At 43.1% G+C, this 21,003-nt stretch overlaps 1 protein-coding gene across 2 annotated transcripts in view; it reads right to left on the bottom strand.

Moving 5' to 3' along the window:
• Positions 1–531: 531 nt before the first annotated feature.
• Positions 532–21,003, bottom strand: part of ARHGAP42 (Rho GTPase activating protein 42) — a 161,845-nt gene continuing 141,373 nt past the window's right edge. For both annotated transcript variants that reach the window (XM_066619343.1, XM_066619344.1), the window contains 7 exons: positions 19,087–19,246; positions 15,424–15,562; positions 13,709–14,089; positions 11,553–11,709; positions 11,406–11,468; positions 5,455–5,534; positions 532–4,931 (listed from right to left, as the gene is read on the bottom strand). In XM_066619343.1, coding sequence (XP_066475440.1) covers positions 4,843–4,931; positions 5,455–5,534; positions 11,406–11,468; positions 11,553–11,709; positions 13,709–14,089; positions 15,424–15,562; positions 19,087–19,246 — 1,069 coding nt within the window. In that variant the 3' untranslated portion in view covers positions 532–4,842. The remainder of the gene's footprint in view (positions 4,932–5,454; positions 5,535–11,405; positions 11,469–11,552; positions 11,710–13,708; positions 14,090–15,423; positions 15,563–19,086; positions 19,247–21,003) is intronic.

Raw genomic sequence — 21,003 nt, 5'->3', positions numbered from 1 at the left:
CCTACCTGTACAGCTGGAATCTGGTGACTGCTGCTCATGCATTTATAAGTTCATAGATCAACTCCTGAAATGTAGTCCATATGGGACTGCCACTGAAGACCTCAAAAGTTTCAGGTGGTTTAAAAACACAGCAGGGCGCAACTGTTGCAGGGAACATGTATGTTTCAACCTTACTAGCTCCAGATCAAATCAGATCTAGTATACTAGCCCAGATCAAATCAGGGTGCTGGTATAATTGATAAAGTCCTAAATTATTTGCAACAAGGCACTGTGCATCTCTGGGAATACCTCTTCCTGTACAAAGTCTTCCACCAATTTAAGACCTGAAAATAAGGCCTCACTCTGGTTTCTCTCTCTTCACAAGGTTGTTTCAGGAAGACCAGAGGTAGAGCACTTCTACTGCTCCTCAGTTGTGTAATTTCCACCCAGATGATAAGGCTTCATCCAGGGTTAATAGGTAGTCAGTACCGTTGGACTCAAATACGAGCAATAAAATTTTCTACAGTTAATAAAAAAATAAGCCAGTGCAAAAAAGTTACAATAGCCACATTTAATTATTAAATATTTCTTACATTTTAGTGGAAAATTACAGTGGAAAGCTACAGTCGTAGCAAAATGCTTCAAGAATTAAATGCGGGTTATTTACATATATATGTACAGAGTGCAGATAATTACAAAAAATACACTACAAAATAAACAGAAAGTTCTATAAGATAATTTACTTGCAATAGTTTCTTAAATATAATTTGACTTTTGTATTATTGGATACAAATTCCCAGTATTAAAGTACAAAATAATATCCAAAAATTATATAAAAACCCTCTAGTACCAGGACACACACACAAAAATTAATTTAAATGAAATTCACAGATGGGCAACTAGTCAAGCCTTAACTTGAATCTGCTATATTCCCAAGGTCTGGAAGATCTGAAGATGTTTTGAAAACTTGAGCAAAAGGGTTTCTCTCTCTTTCAAGACAACCTGACCCTTGAAACAGGAGAAAAGCAAGCACCAGAGAGCTGTGCATCAAATAAACTATGAAATGCTGCCACATACAGGACAATAATATATCCTACCATTGTTTATAGCAGTTGCCAGAACATATTATAGCAACAATGGCTTCGATAAGGGGGCCCTAATTTTCAATTAGCAAAGAAGTAACTTTGCCAGTTTTCATTGTTACTGAAACAAACAAAAATGTATGGTTATTCCAACGTATATTTGGAAAAACTACAATTGCCCTGATCTAGCTAAAGGCTACAAGTGCACGGAGGCAGGCTTCTGGGCACCCATCAGCATTACATGTGCAGCTCCTCACCCTGATGCCAGGGAAACATGGATGCAACCCTGTCTGAAAACTGGCCATAGTGATAATTAACCACTTGAGAGGGATAGGGGCTGGATTTTAGTGCCTACCCCTAACAGCTAATGGATTACTGCTTTTAAAAAATGATAATTCTGTTTGTGCATGAAGATATCAGTGGTCTTTAATGCAGGTTACTGACTGGTTTTTGCACTGATTTCAAGCTATATGTTGCATGGAGGACTTCCATGTTTTTCTTCTTCCACTTTTGGTTTCGGTTTGAACTTAGCTGGTGTAGGCTGCAAGTCTGAATGGAGAAATTGAGGGTGGAGTAAGCCATTTCATTCTTTCTCCAGTTCAAGATCATCCAGAAAAGGGGGGGAGGGAACAATACAAGGAACCTATGGCCACACCTTCCCATTGAGAAAATTAGGATAGGGTGTTTTCCTCTGTTCACCATTGCCCACCAAAATTGCCTCTTCCTACCAATGAATAGTGCAGTTCAAACAGCTTTTTTACTAATTGCAAGGTTGCTCTAGGAACAAATGCAAGCCACAAAGAAGGCAAAGGAGAATAAATTACAATGCTACTTTTTGGCTGCTGAAATTGTCCTTTATTTCCTAATCATTGCTCTGAATTCTACTGACAATCCTGCCTTCAAAGAGATGGCAAAATGAATCCAATTAAAGCTAAAAAAGAGGAGCATAAAAGGCACAGTTATATATAAACAGGGTCTGGGGAAAGTTTATTGTCAGGTCCATTTGGCACCATTTTCTCTCGAAATAAGCCAGCCATGCACTGGCACTATGGAGGGTGGGACAAGACAAAATGTGAAGCTTCTAAGCACTTAAGTGGCAGCTCTGGGCTTGAGACAAAAACGGTGTCACACAGACCTCCGTTATCCAATTTGGGGGCAAGAACATTTGGCACTTCAAAGAGCAGAAAAGGTGCCGCTGGCAGAAAATGTGCTTCACACCATCAAGCAATCCTTCAATGGCTTCAGCACATCAGGACCAAGACAAAGAGTTAACGTCACATTTCCGTTTCTGGATAGAAGGCTCATGGCACAGACCATGAAGCACCTGAAAAAAAACAACACTGCAAATATCATCTGTCTTCTCTCACTTCATGTGTGTTCATCAAGTTCAACTATATGGCATTATCCTTAAAAGAAACCCCTTTTTGCAAATACAACATAATACAACTATAAAGCAATCAAAGGGGATTTGTTAAAAGGTATTCACGCTTTTTCATTTCAAGCAATGTGCGATGGAAGATTAAGCTATTCTATGCTGCGTCTACATGAAATTCTTCTTCCCATAGAGATGCCTTGACATGTATCAGCAGTCATCAGCCTCTTTACTGAATGGTACATTTGCCATAAAATCCTTCCCATATATGTCAAAAGTTAATGAGAGAGATGAGGTAGACTGCGCTCAGCCCTCTGTATCTCTACAAAGGGAAAAGTCAAATGTGAATCAAAAGGACTTCAGTTTATAAATGCCAATTTCTAGAGCAATCCTTCTGCTCTAAATGCATGTTTTAGATGTGGGAGGTTAAAGAAGAATTAAAAAAAACACAACATCTTACTTGTTGGCTGCTTGGTATTGTCTATCTGCAGTTATATCTGGGCCTGTCTCAAACAAATGTTTTAGCAAATCAACAGTAAGATCTTCTTTTGCTTACCAAGCCCATAAAACGGCAAAGTGGCCCTGGGTCTTCTAGGACAGCAACACATTGGTTGAATTTACAAATCTATTCATGGCTGGGCGGTGAGACCATGTGGTCAAGCCCTGCCTCAGTGTCACTGAAGCCCCAACCCCATAAATGCAATTTACCTGCATAGATGAAAGCTGTACTTGTTGATTCTCCCCATAATAAAAAAAGCACTGAACACCAAGCACAGTGTGAGTGAGTGAGTGAGTGAGTGAGTGATATCTCTGGGGCATTAAGTTTAGCATCCCAGGTATTGATTCTATGCCAATTGTTCAACATCCTCCCTATTTTTGCAATCCCAAACAGGCAGCAAAGAACCCCAGGTGTTTTGTTGAGACTCTGCTGGAGCCTCCGATGTAGCTGCTGTGCTGTGTTCTGATTGTGTTGAATGTGAAATGCTTGACTCTAAGTTGTACAGGCCTTACTCCTTACTGTTCTTATAAACAGAGATGTTTGCTGCCAAGAAGGCAAGACAAACCATGTGGATCTGTAGCAGTGTGAAGAAGCAAGCCTGTGAAATATGTCTACATATACAGAAGGAGAAAATGGAGACACTACAGAAGAGTCACAAGGTGGAAGAAGGGCCTGCCCCACTTTAGACCATAGGTGTGAATCGTCATTTTGAATGGTATTGCCTTGCAAGTACAAAAGCTAGCATAGCAGAAAGTGGGCTGAGACAGAACATTTCCTTTTCTTATTAGAAAGGAAGTTGGTCATTTTCATTAAATGTGGTACCCTAAAGAAAAAAATTAGCACACCCCCTTCCACTGTTCATTTTACCACTGTATTCCATGGCATGTGCAGATTAGGCCTGAGTGATATTGTGAGTGGATTAATTGCCTCTGTTAGAAGTTGTAATGGTCATAAGAACTACCTATATGAATGACAACTAGTACTATATTTTAGAACTGAGTAGCCAAAGTCTATCACATTCCATTTGTAACTGCACAGCACAGAAATTTCAGATAGCTTATGAAACAAGACAAATTTACAGGAGAAATTCAAAGAGCTTCAATCATTTCATGTATCAAACCAAGTGAAGGATTTTGCTTAACATTGAACATTTCAGTTTTTTGCTTCATGCCTCATTCATCATGAACCATCACCACAAACCATTTATGATTCAAGGTATTACCCACAGACAGAACAAATTAAGAAATATTTATCCATCTGTCTGGCTTGTGTTATGAATTAGGGTTACAACATTTCAGGGCAGGCAGATTATATAAATATAATTTATTAATAATTATAGTGACAAATCTCCAAGAAGTGAAGAGAGAAAAGCCCACACACACGTAGCATTTTTTTTAAAAAAGACTGCACTTTCATTAAAACTAGCATCAAGCTAATTGAATTTGCAGTCCTGCATTATATTTGCAAATTGTAACTTCTGTAGACCTTCATACAAAAAAAAAATCTAAAAATTTTTTTGATGCTAATCAAATACCTCCTTGAAATGGCTGGGACTAGAGAACAAACAGCTCAGCTGACTAAAGTCATCTTTTCCAAATCACAATCTTTCATTCTGAGTTTTATTTTTTGCTGATCAGTTTTCCTGTTCAGAAATAAAATGACTTCTAGTTCACATCCTCAGAGGTCCAAAAGCGTACCATTTTCAGTTTAAAAAACACAGAAACACACATGGACCCTGTTGGTTGTGTTCATGTTCCAATAATAATATCTGCTATTGCAGAAGTCGAAGAGACTCTACCGCACGCTGGGCTAACTGGCAGATCCCTATATCTGTGTCAGATAAAAAGATCATAGTGCTTATTACTTGTTACCATGGATACCATGAAGATGCTGTTGTCCACTAACTATTACTAGAGAAAGACGACGTAATTCTCTGGAACGAGGCCTGTTTTGCCGTCATACGTTGCTTTTAACCATCCTGGCTCCACAGATGGATACACTGTTCAGGAGCGGAAAGAGCATAGATTACCTTCACTGGATTTTTGAACCTTATTGTAAATGCATTTTACAGCCCAATCCTAACCTGCACTGGAACAGCCAGGTCAACTGGCCTGCACTGTATACAGGGCAGGTTAGGTGCAGGTTGGAGGTCACCTCGGGACAAGGGATATTTTCGCCTTACCTTGTATCAAGCCCCAGTCTGCCCCATGGGGATCTGTGCCAGCTATTTAGCTGAAGCTAATCTGAGCACCCTCCTTGGTCCCAAAACGCTCCCTTCCCATGCCCTGTGCCGCCCAGCGCAAATGCACCCCATCAAGCTGGGGTCAGGTCTGGACCTCCCAGGCTGGTGTGGGACTCTGCACCTGCCCAGCTGACTCCAGAGTCAGTGTAAAGTGCTTTACGGCATGTTTGTGATACTTGGGAGCCAGCGCCTGCATTGTCAGGATTGCACCCTTAATGTATTAACTACATAATTAGAAATAATGAATGAATTGTTAAAAAAAAATCCAGCTGAATCTTACCGTTGGAAAATATTGCTCCCTGAGGAAAGGAGAGTTCATGACTGTGTTCAGCCTTACAGGAATACATGGCCTTGGCTTGCCTAAAAAAGCATAGTTTACATTATGACAAACAACAGCAAAATACATGACCTATTAAAAGGAAGACAATTCCAGTGACATGAACTAAGAACTGTGTTAAGGAAGCAACTGTGTTTTGGAAGCAAAGCATGTCCGTTTGTGCAGGCCAAACACGGTCTCAGCTTCAACATTCTGGCCCCTCCCCTCCCGCGCACGCATTCTCCCTGCACTTCCTTAACCATACTTGGGAGGGGTAAGAGTCTTAAGCGGTTGGTGTAGCTAACCCATTTGCTGCCTAGTGCAGAGAACATTTTGTAGCCCCCCCCCCACAATAAAATCAAATTTAATTAATGAAATTGGGTCTTTTCTATTTATTAAGTGAGTGAGAAATGTTAGTTAATATTTTGAAAAAAGCAAGGACGTTGAAAGTTAGGATTGGGTCATAAGTTGTATGAATTAAAACTGTGTTATTTGTTTATTTGCCTATTTAATTTTTTGTCCCACTTTTCTTCTGAAGGGCTTCCAAAGTGGCTTACAACAATTTAAATATGTATACATGTAAAATAAAAATGTAAAAGGCAATGTAAAAAAGCAGCAAACAATCACAGGCATAATGGATGACCATACAAGCACATAAAATACAATAACGCAGGCCAACACACATTTTGCTTCCTTAAACATTACACCAATTCCTGGGTATATTTGGGGTGCTGATTCCGAAAATGGCATCCATTTTGCCCAATCATGTCTAGTTTTGGAGACACGGCATAGCCTCTTTAGTGAATGGTTCAAACAGCTTCCTCATGAGGAAGCCTACACCATGGCTTCCTCATGAGGAAGCTGCTTGAACCATTCACTAACGATGCTATACTATATCTCCAAAACTAGACATGATAGGGCAAAACGGATGACATTTTTGGAAGCGGCACCCCAAATTCATATCAAACCACCATAAAATTTGGGAAAAACTTTTCTGACCCTCAATTTTGTAGGCCTGTGCAATAAAGCATAAAAGCATCAATAAAAGCAGCAGGTGTCAGGTGCTACAGAAGACTAAAATCAGAAGGCTTGCTGAAATAGAAATGTTAGAGAGATCACTGGAGGCTTCTAAAAAGGGAGGAAACCAAAGAGGCCCTCTTTCAAACCACCACCTCTCTTACTTCTGTAAGTGACCCCAAATCTAAAAGGCATATCTAATTTAGAACCCAATCATGTGCCTGTCAGCTCAGAAGTAATTCCCACTATAGTCAACGGAGCTTACTCCAGGAAAGTGTGTATATACAGTCTGAGAGGTGTAGGGGGCTGGAGACAATCATAGCAGACAGCAGCATACTTTTAGGAAGTGCACAGAATGGGGATAGATGAATTTCACATAAATGATGAGATGATTATTACTAAGAGGCCTGGCCAGGCCTGGCCTGCTCTGGGTGCTATGTGTTGCTCAGTGCTCCCACTTCAGCTTTCCTCGCATGCCTTGCCTTGCCTTGCCTGGTTCCCTCTTCAGGTTCCTGTGCAGGGAATCCATCACAGCCAGCCAGCCAGCCATCTGAGAGCCCAATCCTATGCATGCCTACTTGGAAGTAAGTCCCATTATAGTCAATGGGGCTTACTCCCAGGAAAGTGTGCATATGACTGCAGCCTTGGATCACAATCCATGCATCCTACGTGGAAGTAAGTCCCATTACAGTCAATGGGGATTACTCCCAGGTAAGTGTGGATAGGATTGCAACCCTGGTGAGCAACTTAGATTGGACTGCAGTTGTAGGCAGGTTTAACTGTTTAAACCTGCCTACAACTGCAGCCTGTTTAACAGGTTTAACTGTTTAACTGTTGCCCCCCTTCCCCCTGCAGGTTCATGTGCTGGTCCCAGCGCTGTGTGGAAGGTTTTCCCTCCCATTCAGATAATGTTTGGAGGGGAAGATTGCAGCGCCCAAGCCCACCATGACTAGTGGGAGGGGGGGCAAGATTGCAGACAGGAAGGCAGGGAGGAGGGAAGGCAAGGGGAGAATAGGAGAGGAGGCTGCCAGCCATGCGACTGCAGCCAAACCTAGGCTACAGTCCTATGCAGTTTCCTGGGAGTAAGTCCCATTGACTACAATGGGACTTACTTCTGAGTAGGCATACATAGGGCTGGGCCTCTAAGTATCTCTTCCCCTGTATGCCTTCCTCCCGTGTGCCTGTCTGGAGGAGCTCAATTGTTGCCCCCCATGTCCCCCCCCCCCGGCAGGCAGCAGAGATCAAAGTTCTTGTGGAGCACTGCCGGGGCTCGACCTCACAGCAGTCGCGGAGGGCAAGCAGCAGACCACGCAGCCCCCGGCTGCTGCCACTGCCACTGCCACCACCATCCCAGCTGCTGGGCTGGCTGCTCTGCAGTGCCTGCCCTGCATCTGCAGCCCACTCTAAGTTGCTCGGGGGGGGGGGAATAGCAGCAAGGAGCAGTGAGTTGACTGTTGCCCCCCAATCTCCTCTCCCCTGCTGCGTGTCTGCAGCAGCCTCTCTCCTGTGTGCCTTGCAGCAGCCTGATAGTCGTGCATGGGCATTGTTGCCCGTGCATTGTAGCCCCCCCACCCTGTTGCCCACATGTTGTAGTCCCCACCACCCTGTAGCCTGGAGCACGTGCTACCCCCTGCACCCCCTTAGCTACGCCACTGGTCTTAAGTCAGGAAGAGGCCATAGCTCAGTGCTGAAGCACCTGCTTCCATGCAGGCTAGTTCCTGGCCTCTCCAACAAAAGCTTAGAGATCCACTGTCAGATGAGAGAACACTGTTCTAGGTGGAAAAATTGTCCAGCTTGTTATAAGGCAGTAGGTATTCCGGAAGTAGCTTTCAATAAGCCCATTGGTCCATCTTCATCAGTACTGTCACTGTACACTGAGTGGCAACAGCTCTACAAAATTACAGATGGGGGGGGGAAGGTGGCGGGCAGGGTGACCAGATGCAATGGAGGACAGAGTGCCTCTACCTTTAACCATTGCATTGAAAAGGGAGTTTTGGCAAGTGCAGTTTTTTAAACCCTTCCATGTTGAGCTGCACCTGCCAAGATTCCCTCTTCTATACAATGGTTAAAGGTACAGGCACTCTGTCCTCCATTGTCTCTGGTCACCCGGGGGGGGGGGGAAAGGGGGTTCTTTTTCCAGCCCTGTTTGGAGATGCCAAGAATTGCAGCCTGACTCTGCAATGCAAAGCACACGATTCCCACATAGCTAAGGTTCCCCCAGTAGCCAGGCTGCTAACCCGGGTTCACCCCTAATCAGGACTGAACCAGGTTTAAAACCCTTGCTTGTGTCATAGGGGTCTTAATTACGATTAGCACAAGCAGTGACTATTTTTAACTGTGGGCAAGGCTGGCCTGTCCGTGCAGCCATGGAAAATGGTTGCATTGGTGGCTGTTTGCAAGGGGTCCAAGGGAGCGCAGATTCAGAGTGCCTATCCTTCCAAGTCTGCTGCCTCCCTCAATTCCAGAGTGAGTACAAGAATGAAGGCATACAGGTACCTGGGCAGTCTTCCACACTTCAAATGTTTTACTTAGCACATTTCAAATGTTTCACTTTCCACGTTTGTATCATTCTAAGAAAAAAGGCAACATACATTCCCTCTCATTTTTATTCTTGTAACCACCCTACGGACGTCACAGCTAAGAGGAGGATTTGAACACAGTTCTCACAGGTTCGAATCCAACACTCTATCCTCCTATAGTATACCATGTTGCATCACTGCACATCACAAGTGCATGAAGTAAGCACTGAAGATGATATCCCCTCCCCTATAATATGCAAATGAAATGAAAACAAGATATGAAACTGAAGGGAAACCACGGCGAATTCTTTTTTTTCTTTCCAAAAACATTTTAACTAGCAGAGCCCTTGCCAAGATAAAAAGCTACCTCGCCACCAGGTTTCATGTCTCAGTTGCATCTGGACGATTACTGGGGCTACTTTTGTGGTACAAAATGTAACCGCCAGGCTCTGCCTGGATCAGGCTGCAGAGAGAACACCAAGCCAAACTGGAAACAACTGCTTTGGTTCCCAGTTTGTTTCTGTATCCAATTTGGAGTTCTGGTTTCCACCTTTAGAGCCACAGGTGGGCTCAGTCCAGCTTACCTGAGGAACTGTGGTTTCTAGCTGTTTCCATTATGCACCTACGCGTTCATTAAGGTCTGCTTTAGAGACCTCGCTTTCAAGTTCTGTTGGCCTTTCTTGGAAACGTGTGATTTACATATATGTCAACCTGGATAGCATTATGGTCACTGCTGCTTACTGCAATAATACCTAAATCTTGCACTAGGTCTCGGCTGCCATGTAGGATTAAGTTTACAAAATGCTCCCTCCTGGTCAGTTCCAAGACCAGCTGTTCTAGGGCGCAGTGCATCTAGAAATGTTCTCTCATTGTTATGGCCTGAACATGAATTCACTCTGTTGGTTATAGGAAGATAACCGAAGTCCCCTGTTACCCAAACACTCTCTCCTTTGGCTGACTCCCTGATTTCTTTTTCCAAGTCAAACTGCTGACCTTCAGCAGTTTATCAAGATGGTGACAGCATGTCCCCATGCTATGTTTTTTCATCATTTTGTTTTACTCTCCATTTACTTAATTGTAAAATGGCATATAGTGGCAGAATATATATATTTTTCTTAAGACTGAAATCTCAACATTCAATGTACGGTACTACTATTAGGTTCACAAGAACTCAGCAAATGCAACTGATATCAAAAACATCTTCTGGAGGCTAATGGAAATCCTTAAGAAGTTCTTACTTCTGCAAGGAAAAGGGACATGAACATTAACGTGGGTGTGTTTGCAGTTATTGCACTGAGCCGAAAATATATAGCTGGCTCAGAACTCTGCCCATCTGCATGGTCATGCCTGAATTTTCAGAGCTGGACAAAGAAAGCCCAGCTGCAGAGTTTGTTCTTCCTTTCCTTCCTTCCTTCCTGGTGGCCTCTCATTTATCCTACACATTATTATTAACCTCAATTCCTTACACAGGGGAAGGCTGAATATCTGCAAAACCTCACCAACCTCCTTTGCTTTACCAACCCAAGAAATCACACTTCCTTTTGTGTGATGTACCTTTCAGGTGCACTGAAGAGGCAAAGGCACTCTGAATGGAGAATGGTAAAACACCTGATGAGATGAGAGACTGGGAGGGAGGTGGGAAGACGGGTCAATACATAATGTAGAATTAACGGATGGACTTCACTATCACAAGATGGGGTAGTGACGACTACAAACTTTGATGGCTGTGGGGACAAACAGAGGAAGGCCCTTGTTTTCCTGCCTTCCTTGCCAGCATCTGGTCAGCCCATATTGGAAACAAAACACTGAATTAAATAAGAGCTGCTCTGATCTAGTGAGGCCACTGTTGCATTCTTAAGCAAGCACAATAATGAATAAACAGAGCATACAAGGGCTTGTATGGTCCAGGGTCCTGTTTTCTACTGTGGCCACCCAGGAGCTTCTGGGAAGCCCCAAAGCACAGAGCTGGCCAGCCATTTTGGGTGGCCTAGAAACTTTAAATCAGATGTTTTTCCAAGCTGGAAATGATGCTGCTAACCATGATTTTGAAGGGGAAGGTCTTGTAAGTCCTCTCCTGCCAGTTTCTCAGAGGGACAGTGGTTTTTCTGCTTGAGAAGGGTATGCTAGACTATCTGTAAAGGCTGGCTGGGGGTGAACTTTTAGCAGGACCTGAACTTGTAATTTTTGGGGCCAGGCTCATATGAGCAGATACTCTACAAAGTGGGGAGGGGGAGTTTGTATTTCACTTTTCCAATACCAAGTTCACCTCATCACTAGGCAAAAGCTTTCATTTTCAAGACATTTCTAATTCTCATAACCACACGGCAGAAAGGGAGGAATGATGACAGCAGCCCCCTGAATTTGTGAAGGGCAGCTTACCTTCCTGACGGAGCAGGTTTAAAAGAGCAAGCACTTTCAAACAGCTGGGCTCTCGCTGCCACCCTGGAACGCAAGGAAGAATTTCAGTTTTACACGTACTCTTCAGAATACAAACTTTGAACAGCACACAAAATTGGGCCAACTTACACAGACCCTGGCCTTTGATAGCCATTACTGGACGTTGTATCCAATCTCAGCCTTCGGCACATTTTTGGAGGGAGGTCTGGGTCTGGTGGAGCTTTTGGGGTCTCTTTGGCTTCTAATGATGCTAAACTCTGTACTGAACCACTGCAGCTTTTATTACCTGAAGAACAAAGGGATACATGATCTCACCTTGAACATCTCTTAGACAGCATGGATTTCCACTTTCCTGCAAGTCAATGTGCGTGCATTGCATGCATGATGAGAAGTTTACATTTGCAGGCGTTAACAGACAGACAGAGGGGAGCTGCTTAATAGTTTTGGCCATGGTTTTGTTCCCAGAATTTGCCTGTCACATCCAGGGGAGAACACAAGCTGGAAGTTGTAGGTCACAACAGTTGTAAAGAGAAAGCAGTGGGCTGGGAAGAACTAATGCCCCAGCAAATCCCCTCCCCCCATCTCATCAACAGCAACAACAATTCAGGAACCCACATTTCATTTTATTATGTTTAAATCCTGCTCTGCCTTCTGGGATATATGTGTTTTCAACTCCCTAGCAGGGTTGCTGTGAGGATAAAATGGGAGAGGTAGATTCTGCTAAGAGACAGAGGTTGGCCCAGCATCACCCCAGTGAACTTCACTGTCAAGGCTGAATTTGAACCTCGGTCTCCCAAAGCTCTGGTCTGATGGTTATACCTCTATGCCACCCTGGCTCCCATTTACTGCTTAGTTCAGCCCTTACTATATATAGAGGACCCTCCTTATCTGAAAGCTTGGCACCCAAAGATTTGGCTCAGCATGGGTGCCAACCTACGCTGGAGGCCTCATGACCTCCTGGACGCAACCAGAAGTGCCTTTTGGTTGTGTCAGGGAGGTCCTTTAAGGGCTTTCCATAGATTTCAGTAGCCGCGGAAATCAGTATCCATGGGGGAGGGGGGTGGCCTGGAATGGATCCCCCACGGATACCCACATACATGACATGTAAGTGTCATGGCAATTTCTCTTTTTATCTGGTCTTTGAAATAGGCAGCAACAAGCACACTTAGCTGCAAATGCGAGAAGACAGAAGCAAGTACAGAGCAGGATGTCTACTGAAATAAACATTGAAAAAAATGATGAAGTGGTTGGATTGTAATCACTTGTGGGAAGAGAGCCATGCAATGTAAACACCAGTGAGGACAAAAACTCTTTCAAGGCAAAGTGCTGATGGTGTCTACTTGAAATCTAGAAATGACTCATTTACTGACACAACATATTTTGGTGACAAAGCAATTCTGTTTCCTTCCCTGTTTCATTGAGCTTTTAGTCTTGCACCTTTCTTATTTGACCTTTCCCTCTTCTATGAATAGTCATTTTAGAAAGCAAAATCTCATAGCAGCATAAAAAAACTCATTCTACCCAGAAAGAATTGAAATACATTAATTGGTCAAGAGTTTCATACAAGATATAGATTCTAATTAATATATGTATCAATGTATCGTCATCATCTTTTTAATTTTTCTGTGTTTACTTTAAGACCCACTTTTAAATGCCTTGTAACAAGGGGAAAAAAACCAATTGCCTACATTCGTGCTGTTAAATAATTATAATTTCATTCCATTAGATTCCATTATTCACCCCATCTAGTGGCTGAATACGGCATAGTGTCACTATCAATGCATTCTGGGGCGACAAGGAGCAAGAAACCTGGAAGTGGGTCTTTAAAACTGTTTTTCCACTGATTTGGAACCCACTGATGATTTTTTTTTTTTAATTCACTGAGGGTTCCTGAACAGAACCCCAATGGATAACGAGGCACAACCTGTAGATTACTTTTCCAGTTAGAAATAATACTGTGGCTACATCTGCCGACACTATATCACCTATATCATGTACCTAGTACACTTTTAAAGTGTTTAAAATTAATCAATACGAGAACTTGGAATAAAAACACATGACACTGCTCTTTGCCTTTTTAATTTTTTTTTTCAAATCATGAAATCTGTGAAAAAAAATCATTTTCAAACACCACTAGTTATAAATCTTTTTAAAAATGGCCTATTCATTCATTTGTCATTCAAGCTACTAAAACTCAATACTAGGTGGAGAAATATCATTCACTGGCATTAACAGAACCTAGTGACAATTACCAGTTTTGAAAACAACAAATACATAGGTCTTACCTTCAGCAGAAGGGAGTGACCTTAAAGATGAAGATGCGGACCTTTTCATCCCTGAGACGCTGTACAGTCCCCTTTTGGTTAGGTCAACTGGTGGAGTCATATTCTCTGGACCAGTGATAGAGGTAACACTCTGACAGTCAGACTCCACATCAGTTTTTGTTGCATCCTCTTTTGAGGATGACTCAGGACTTGTGGTCCAAAGAACTGAGTTTTTCTGTCCATTTGATGAAGGAGTTGAAGCAATCCATGGAACTCCTCCTGCTTTCTCCCTGGGTTGAGAAGATGTAGGTTTTATGGTGCTGTTTTGTTCTGAGGAATGAGATGATAGTGATTCTATACTGCCCATGGGAGTGCTGTCTGGACTGCTACTATAGGAATCACCTAGAAAGTAGAACAGTTAGGGGTAGGGAAGAATTAAAAAAAAAACAGCAAAATTGGTTCTCAGGTAATAATCATGCTTTGTCAGGAGGGTTACACTAAAGGCACCTGGCACAGATCCTCAGTTGAATGCAGAGAAAGAGAAGGAATGTATGGGAGTAAGTGATTTGCCTTCATACCCAGGTCTCAAGGCAAGAACCACACCTTGAACTGAGTCTGGAAACAACCAGCAGACAGATATAAGGAACCAGATCAAATAAGATCCTTCAGATTAGCAGCCCAGCTAAAATCTGGCTGCTGTGACTGGCACTGGATGAAGTTTCCAAGTACTTTTATAAAGCAGTCCTATATAAAGCACATCACAGTAGACTAATTTAGAGTCTCCAATCTGGGTCTCCAACTGGACTGGACATGGCCTTATGCAATTTTCCTAGGAAAAGGACCAGTTGCTTAAACTTACAAAAAGTGCTCTTTGTCATCACCACCACCACTTGAACTTCTAAGAGGAGTGCCAAACAAACAGACAAACAGACAGCTGGAAATCTGGTCCAAGTCCTGAACAAATCCAGTCCTGAACAAATCAAGCCTCTATGACCAGCTAAAATAATCATCCCGCCAGCAGAATCTCTGTCTTATCTCTGCTTAACACTTGCAGTTTGCATGCTAGCTGTGGATGGGCAAGATCAATTCACGCATCTAGCCTGTACACAGGAGGCAGGCGGTCTGGTCTAGAGGGTAGAGCCTCCATTTGCCTGAAGATTAACATCCACAAGGTCGCCAGTTTGAGGCCACCGGCACTGTGCGACCTTGAAGCAGCTGGCAAGCTGCAGCTGAGCTGTTCCATCTGCTCGGAGCGTGGGAGGATGGAGGCCAGAATGTTAAACCAGATCGGAGTGTAACACCTTGAATGTAGTGGTTCTTGAAAGAAAGAACCTTCTTTCAATTTGTAAAAATCCCTGCGTGGATTTAATAAGCCTGCCTGTGTAAACCGCCTTGAATAAATTCTTGAATAAAGACCAAGAAAGGCGGTACATAAATACTGTATATTTTTATTATTATTATTACACTGGTATTTATTTCATATCTCATCTTTCTATCATCATGGAGTTCAGGATGGTGTTCATAAGGTTCCTTTATGAGTCAGGCTCATTCAGGGATTCTCCAGATCAAACCTGCTTAGATTCAACAAGGCAATAGCAACATGAGCCTTCAGCCAAGATGAATTCCTTTAGCCTTAAGACAGAATGAAAAGCTTTACTGGGAAGCATCCCTTGTGCTCAGAAAAAAACCAATTACAACTACCCATTAATTGCCAACAGTGAGAAAGTGACACTTACTATCAGGGTCTGCCAGGCATGGAGTATACCGTCCCCTGGGTTTGCGAGTGGAGAGGCAAATTGCTCGTGTCCTTCGGGAGCCTGATCGGGGCTGTGGCTGTGGAAGAGAGATGGTAGGATCCGGGGCTGTGTGGAATATCTGCCAGTTAAAAGTAATGAGTCTTTTAAAAAGCTTATTTAGAATATTATAGGAGAAACTACATTTTCCTTATATTGTGTCTCTGGGCCAAGAAATCATAGCAGGCCTATGTAGCGATATCAGACTCTATAGTCCATGCTTTTAATCATAAAAAGAGCCCCACTGGATCAGGCCAAAGGTTCATCTAGTCCAGCTTCCTGTACCTCACAGTGGCCTACCAGATGCTGCAGGGAGCACCCAAGACAACAAAAAACCTACATCTGTTGCCACTCCCTTGTACCTGGCCTTCTGAGGCAGCCTACTTCTAAAATCAGTAGGTTGCACATTCCCCTCATGGCTTGTAACCTGTGATGGAAATTTCCTCCAGAAATCTGTCCAATCCCCTTTTAAAGGCATCCAGGTCAGATGCCATCACAACATCCTATGGCAAGGAGTTCCATGGACTAATATTGGGTAAAAAATATTTTATTTCGTCTGTTCTAACTCTACCAACACTCAATTTTATTGAATGTCTCCTGGTTGCCAACCAACCAACCAACCTCCTGGTTCTGGTGTGTCTGAGAGGGAAAAGAACATCTTTCCATCCATCCCCTGCACAATTTTGTATGTCTCAATCATGTTCCCTCTCAGGCACCTTTTTTCTAGGCTGAAGAGCCCCAAACGCTATAGCCTTTCCAGGTAAGGAAAGTGCCCCAGCCCAGTAATCAATACACTACACCAGGGGTGTCCAAAGTTTTTGGCAGGAGGGCCACATCATCTCTCTGACACTGTTCCAGGGGCCGGGGAAAAAAATTGACATTTTAAATTTGAATGAATTTACATAAGTTTACATAAATGAATATATTAAAGATGAACTTATATGAATGAATGAAGGTCTTGCAATAGCTCAAGGCCTTGCACAAAGCAAGGCTGGCCTTTCCTTTGCTGCCGCTACTGCATCACAGACGTGAAACAGCAAGCAGTGGAAAGAGCCCTCTTGAGAGGTCAAACAGTTGCATCGGAACAATGAGACCCTCCAGCACCTCTGGAGGGTCAGAGATGCATTGGAGACTGGGGGCTCCCTGAGGGCTGCATTGGGAGTCCTCGAGGGCCGCAAGTGGCCCCATGGCCAGGGTTTGGGCACCCCTGTACTACACCAACTACAATATACTACACCAACTACAGCGAGACACAAAGCACAAATCTAAGTTCAGGAACTTGGTATTTAAAATCTACAATCTGACACTAGCAGACAGGCAGAGCATGTTCTTCTAACACCTTTTCTTTCCCAAAAGACCAATTTCAAATCCAATATAGTCTGGCCAATATAGTAATAAGTCTTCAGTGCCTGGAAATATACAGAGGTGTAGGAGAAGAGAAGAAAAAAAAGGCAAGCTACCTACACAGGGGAAATTGCTAACATTAATGACTCCTTGTCCCCAGTAAAGAGTCTGTCAGTCCCATGAGGCTCTTTGTACCTGGTGGTGGCTAATGACATACTCAAGTTAGGTGTGACACTAATTATGCCTCTGCCGCTTGAAGTGGCAGCCATACAACCAGTTCTGTCCTCAGTGTCATCTAGTAATTCTTACATCACAATGTGAGAATGCTCAGGATTTCACTGCTTGTTACCAGTCAATGACATGGGGGGGGGGGCGCAAAACATGGACATGTCATATCAGAACATGATATCAGGACATTAGTGAGGCACAAGTGTTGGAGGCGAGAAACCTGGACATAGTACTGCTGTCTTTCAACTGCAGACGTGTGAATAAATTACAGGTCCAGCCTATTTATACACGGATTTTTTATACATGGATTTGACGCAACACGAATGGCCCCTGCAAATGAGAAGGAATGTGCTGATCCCTGGAGAAGGGGAAGAATGCATCCTTTTAAATGCATCCTTTTAAAAAACTGATAGTCCTTTAACAATAGTCTCCTTAATGAGAGAGAGAGGGCGGGCGGCTGGCTGACAATCCATCAATCCTTCTCTATCCAGCAGACCCCTCCCTTCCCCCTGAGCACATGAAAGAAAGGTGATCACTTTGCATTGCTGAAGGGAGGGGCTGAGTGAAGAGCCCGACTGATGGACTGTCTTCTTAATGACTCTTATCTTACATCACAAAGGATAGCAAGGCTGTTTTTAAATCACTGGTGCATAGAAACTTTGTTTTTTTAAACTGATTTGCTATAGTGCGTTTTTTGCCATCCATGTGAGTGCTTGGAACAGAACCCACACGAATAATGAGGCTCAACCTGTACCTTTGAGCCAGTATAAATGTTTAGGAGGTATTTAAATACGGTCACTTCTGAGTAGACGTGCATAGGATTGCAGTGTAAGTTTCAGTGCAGGGCTTCTCAAACTGGTGGGTTGCAACCCCCCAGCTGGAGAACCATAGCCCCTTTCCCTTTGAGGGGCAGGGGCAGGGGGAAGGCAGCGATGGGATCCTCAGGATCGCACCACTTTGGGGAAAGAGGGTTTTTTTTTGTGTTTTTTTTTTTAAAAGGGGGCCTTGCAGGGCTCCCTGCAGCTTGCAGCAGGTAAGTTACATTTTAAAAAACCCCTCTTTCCCTGCAGTGATGAGATCCTGGGGGATCATGTTGCTGCTTTGCACCTTGCCACCGCAAAGACTCATCCTGGTCCAGAGAGTTTGAGAACATGTTCAATGGAGACCATAAACCTCTAAGCAATGGTTCACATCAGGGTTTCTCAACCATTTTTTGCTCAGGGCCCCATTCTGAGAATCATCTACCTCTGTGCTCCTCCTCATAGCCACTCTTAGTTTGAAAAAGGTACTTTAGACTCTACACTAATACCATAAACAGTGCAGAGTCTAAAGTACAGTGGTGCCTCGCAAGACGAAATTAATTCGTTCCGTCTTGCGAAGCGCAGTTTCCCATAGGAATGCACTGAAATTTAATTAATGTGTTCCTATGGGGAAAAAGAGTCAGAACAAAGTCAAATTTGGTTTACAAAGTGTTTATTAAGTGCTCTTTAAAGGCATACATACTGTACAGAGGATTTCAAAAATTTCAAGCACAAAACTTCAACTTTTTAATTTTAAAAATTCATCTTGCGAAGCACGGCATAGAAAAATTCGTCTTGTGAGTCACCAGGAAAAATCGCAAAAACGCTTTCGTCTTGCGAGTTTTTCGGTGTGCGAGGCATTCGTCTTGCGAGGCACCACTGTACCTTTTTCAAACTAAGAGTGGCTTTTTCAAACTAGGAGTGGCTATGAGGAGGTAGATGATTCTCAGAATGGGGCCCTGAGCAAAACCACAACCAGAATCAAACTGAGGTTTGAAATCCTAATTCGTTACTGAATTATAGCTAACACAAGGGACAGTTGCCCGCATTCATAAGTAACAGGAAACTATAGATTAGTAAACAATGAATGTGGAGTTTTCACTCTCATGTGCAAAGGAAGTAGTGAAGGAAATGCATGGTCCCAATATATTCTGTGACTTGTTACTGTAGGATTAAATCCAACCATGTTAACATTACGTCTTTCAGGAAGGTTTACATGATTCCACTGTTCTACCTTTTCATAATGCTCGATGAGAATCTCAACCACAATATTCTGAAACTTGATGTTCATCATAGCAGCCACAGTTTCTTCCTGGGCTCTCATCAGAGTGGGTCCAAAAATAACTCCAAGGTTGGAGACGGTCATGAGATTTTGCTGACTGTGCAATGATACCCTGGAAATAAGTGAACAAATAATTAAAAAAAGGAAAAAGATAAACTTCACCCACTAGCATCTCATGCAAGAGGTTTAAAAAACATGGTATATTTGGTTCTTCTACTCATGTTGCCATATAAAGAACTGATCTGCAACTTAGATTTGATAATGTAATCCAAAATAACAGAAAATATTTTCCCTTGCAGCAAAGCATACAGCAGACTCTCAATTTTTTTCTGTTGTCAATATAAATTGGTGCTATAAACATTTTAAATAGGGCTCCAAATTATGTATTGCTGGTGTCATAATTAATGCAACAAGCATCATTATAATAGCACTTAAGAGCATACCACTACCTGATGAAAGATGGTCTGATTGATCTAACAAAGAACATTCAACATGAATGTTCAGTATATATGTTGTGCAGTAAAGCCAGCTTTCCCTCCTCACACTTATCCCAAACTATCAGATGCACTTTTGCAACTCAAACTGAAATTGCTCTTGGTTTTTGTTCTAGTGAGATGAGTCTTAGACAAGCGAAGCCAACAGTGCTAAGTTAAAATCAGGTCCAACAAATCCACAAATGTGGAGACTAGGCGCCTGTTACCAGAGAACAAGTTGGTTAGTTCAAATCAGTGTATGAAATCCAGCCCCAACCTGCTGCTTCCTGGCCTCTGTTGCCTGCTTAACGCTGCAAAGTCATAATACGGCGATGACAGGTTGAGCCACACTTAGTAGGATTCTTCCTTCTATAGACACTCTAAAAGGCACAGGAACCTTCTGCAGGAACTGGACCTGGCCACCTCAAGCTCTGTTGGTGCTCTGACATGTAGCCAGAGCTTAAGAACATAAGAAGTGCTTTGCTGGATCAGGTGAAGGGCCCATCTTGTCTACCTTCCTGTAACTCAAAATGGTTCGCACCCCACCCCCGGATTCCTCTGGGAGCTTTCCTCTACAAAATCTTCCTTCCTACCATTAGTGCACAGCCTCCATTTGTCTCTTGGGTCCTTGAAAAGTTCTTCTTGGTAAGTAGCTCTTTCTTCAGGTCTATGACCCCAATATTTTTTTCAGGTCTTTATTTTGCAACCCAGTCTGTTCAACTTTCTTTAGCCATCCCGCCTGTTCAGCACTTGATTGTCCGTCTGTCCCTCTGTCCTTCCTTTCTTACACCCTATGAACCACTTCTCTCAACTTCCTGTCCCTTCTGCCCTTTCCCTCAGCTTTCCAACTCTTCCACCTACCCTTTTCTCAGGTTTTCTCTCCTTAGTGAACTGCTCTCCTGCTTCCAGGTTCTGTCCTTTTGCATTCTTGGATACTCTGTGTTGAATTTTAGAGTTAGAGCCCAATTCTATCCAACTGTCCTTCACCAAAGCTACCATGCCGATGGGATGCTAACCGCTTCCTGCAACAGGAGAGTAGTCATGGAGGCCTCTTCAAGATAAGGGAATGCTTGTTCCCTTACCTTGGGGCTGCTCTGTAGCTGCACCAGCATTGTAAAGTTGGACAGGATTGGGTCCTAAGTTCCTCATGGCAGAAACTCATACTTTGTACTTTGTAAAGTGTCATGCACACTGATGGCACACTAATTACTTATATAATTAAATCTGGATACCCCTCACACTCAGCTTTTAGCTCCCCTCACCCTGGGTCAAGAATGTGACATTCTCTTGTGCCCCCCCACACCCACCACTTGGATCTCTAAAGCTGCTTTGTTTGTACACATTGTATTATAAACACTTCCAATCCCTCAGTAGTCAGGCTGCGAGGAATTCATGA

The sequence above is a fragment of the Tiliqua scincoides genome, chromosome 3 (assembly GCF_035046505.1).
Source record: "Tiliqua scincoides isolate rTilSci1 chromosome 3, rTilSci1.hap2, whole genome shotgun sequence".
NCBI lineage: Eukaryota > Metazoa > Chordata > Lepidosauria > Squamata > Scincidae > Tiliqua > Tiliqua scincoides.
Note: the sequence above shows the minus strand (reverse complement) of the source record. Positions and strands in the feature narration are given on the sequence as shown.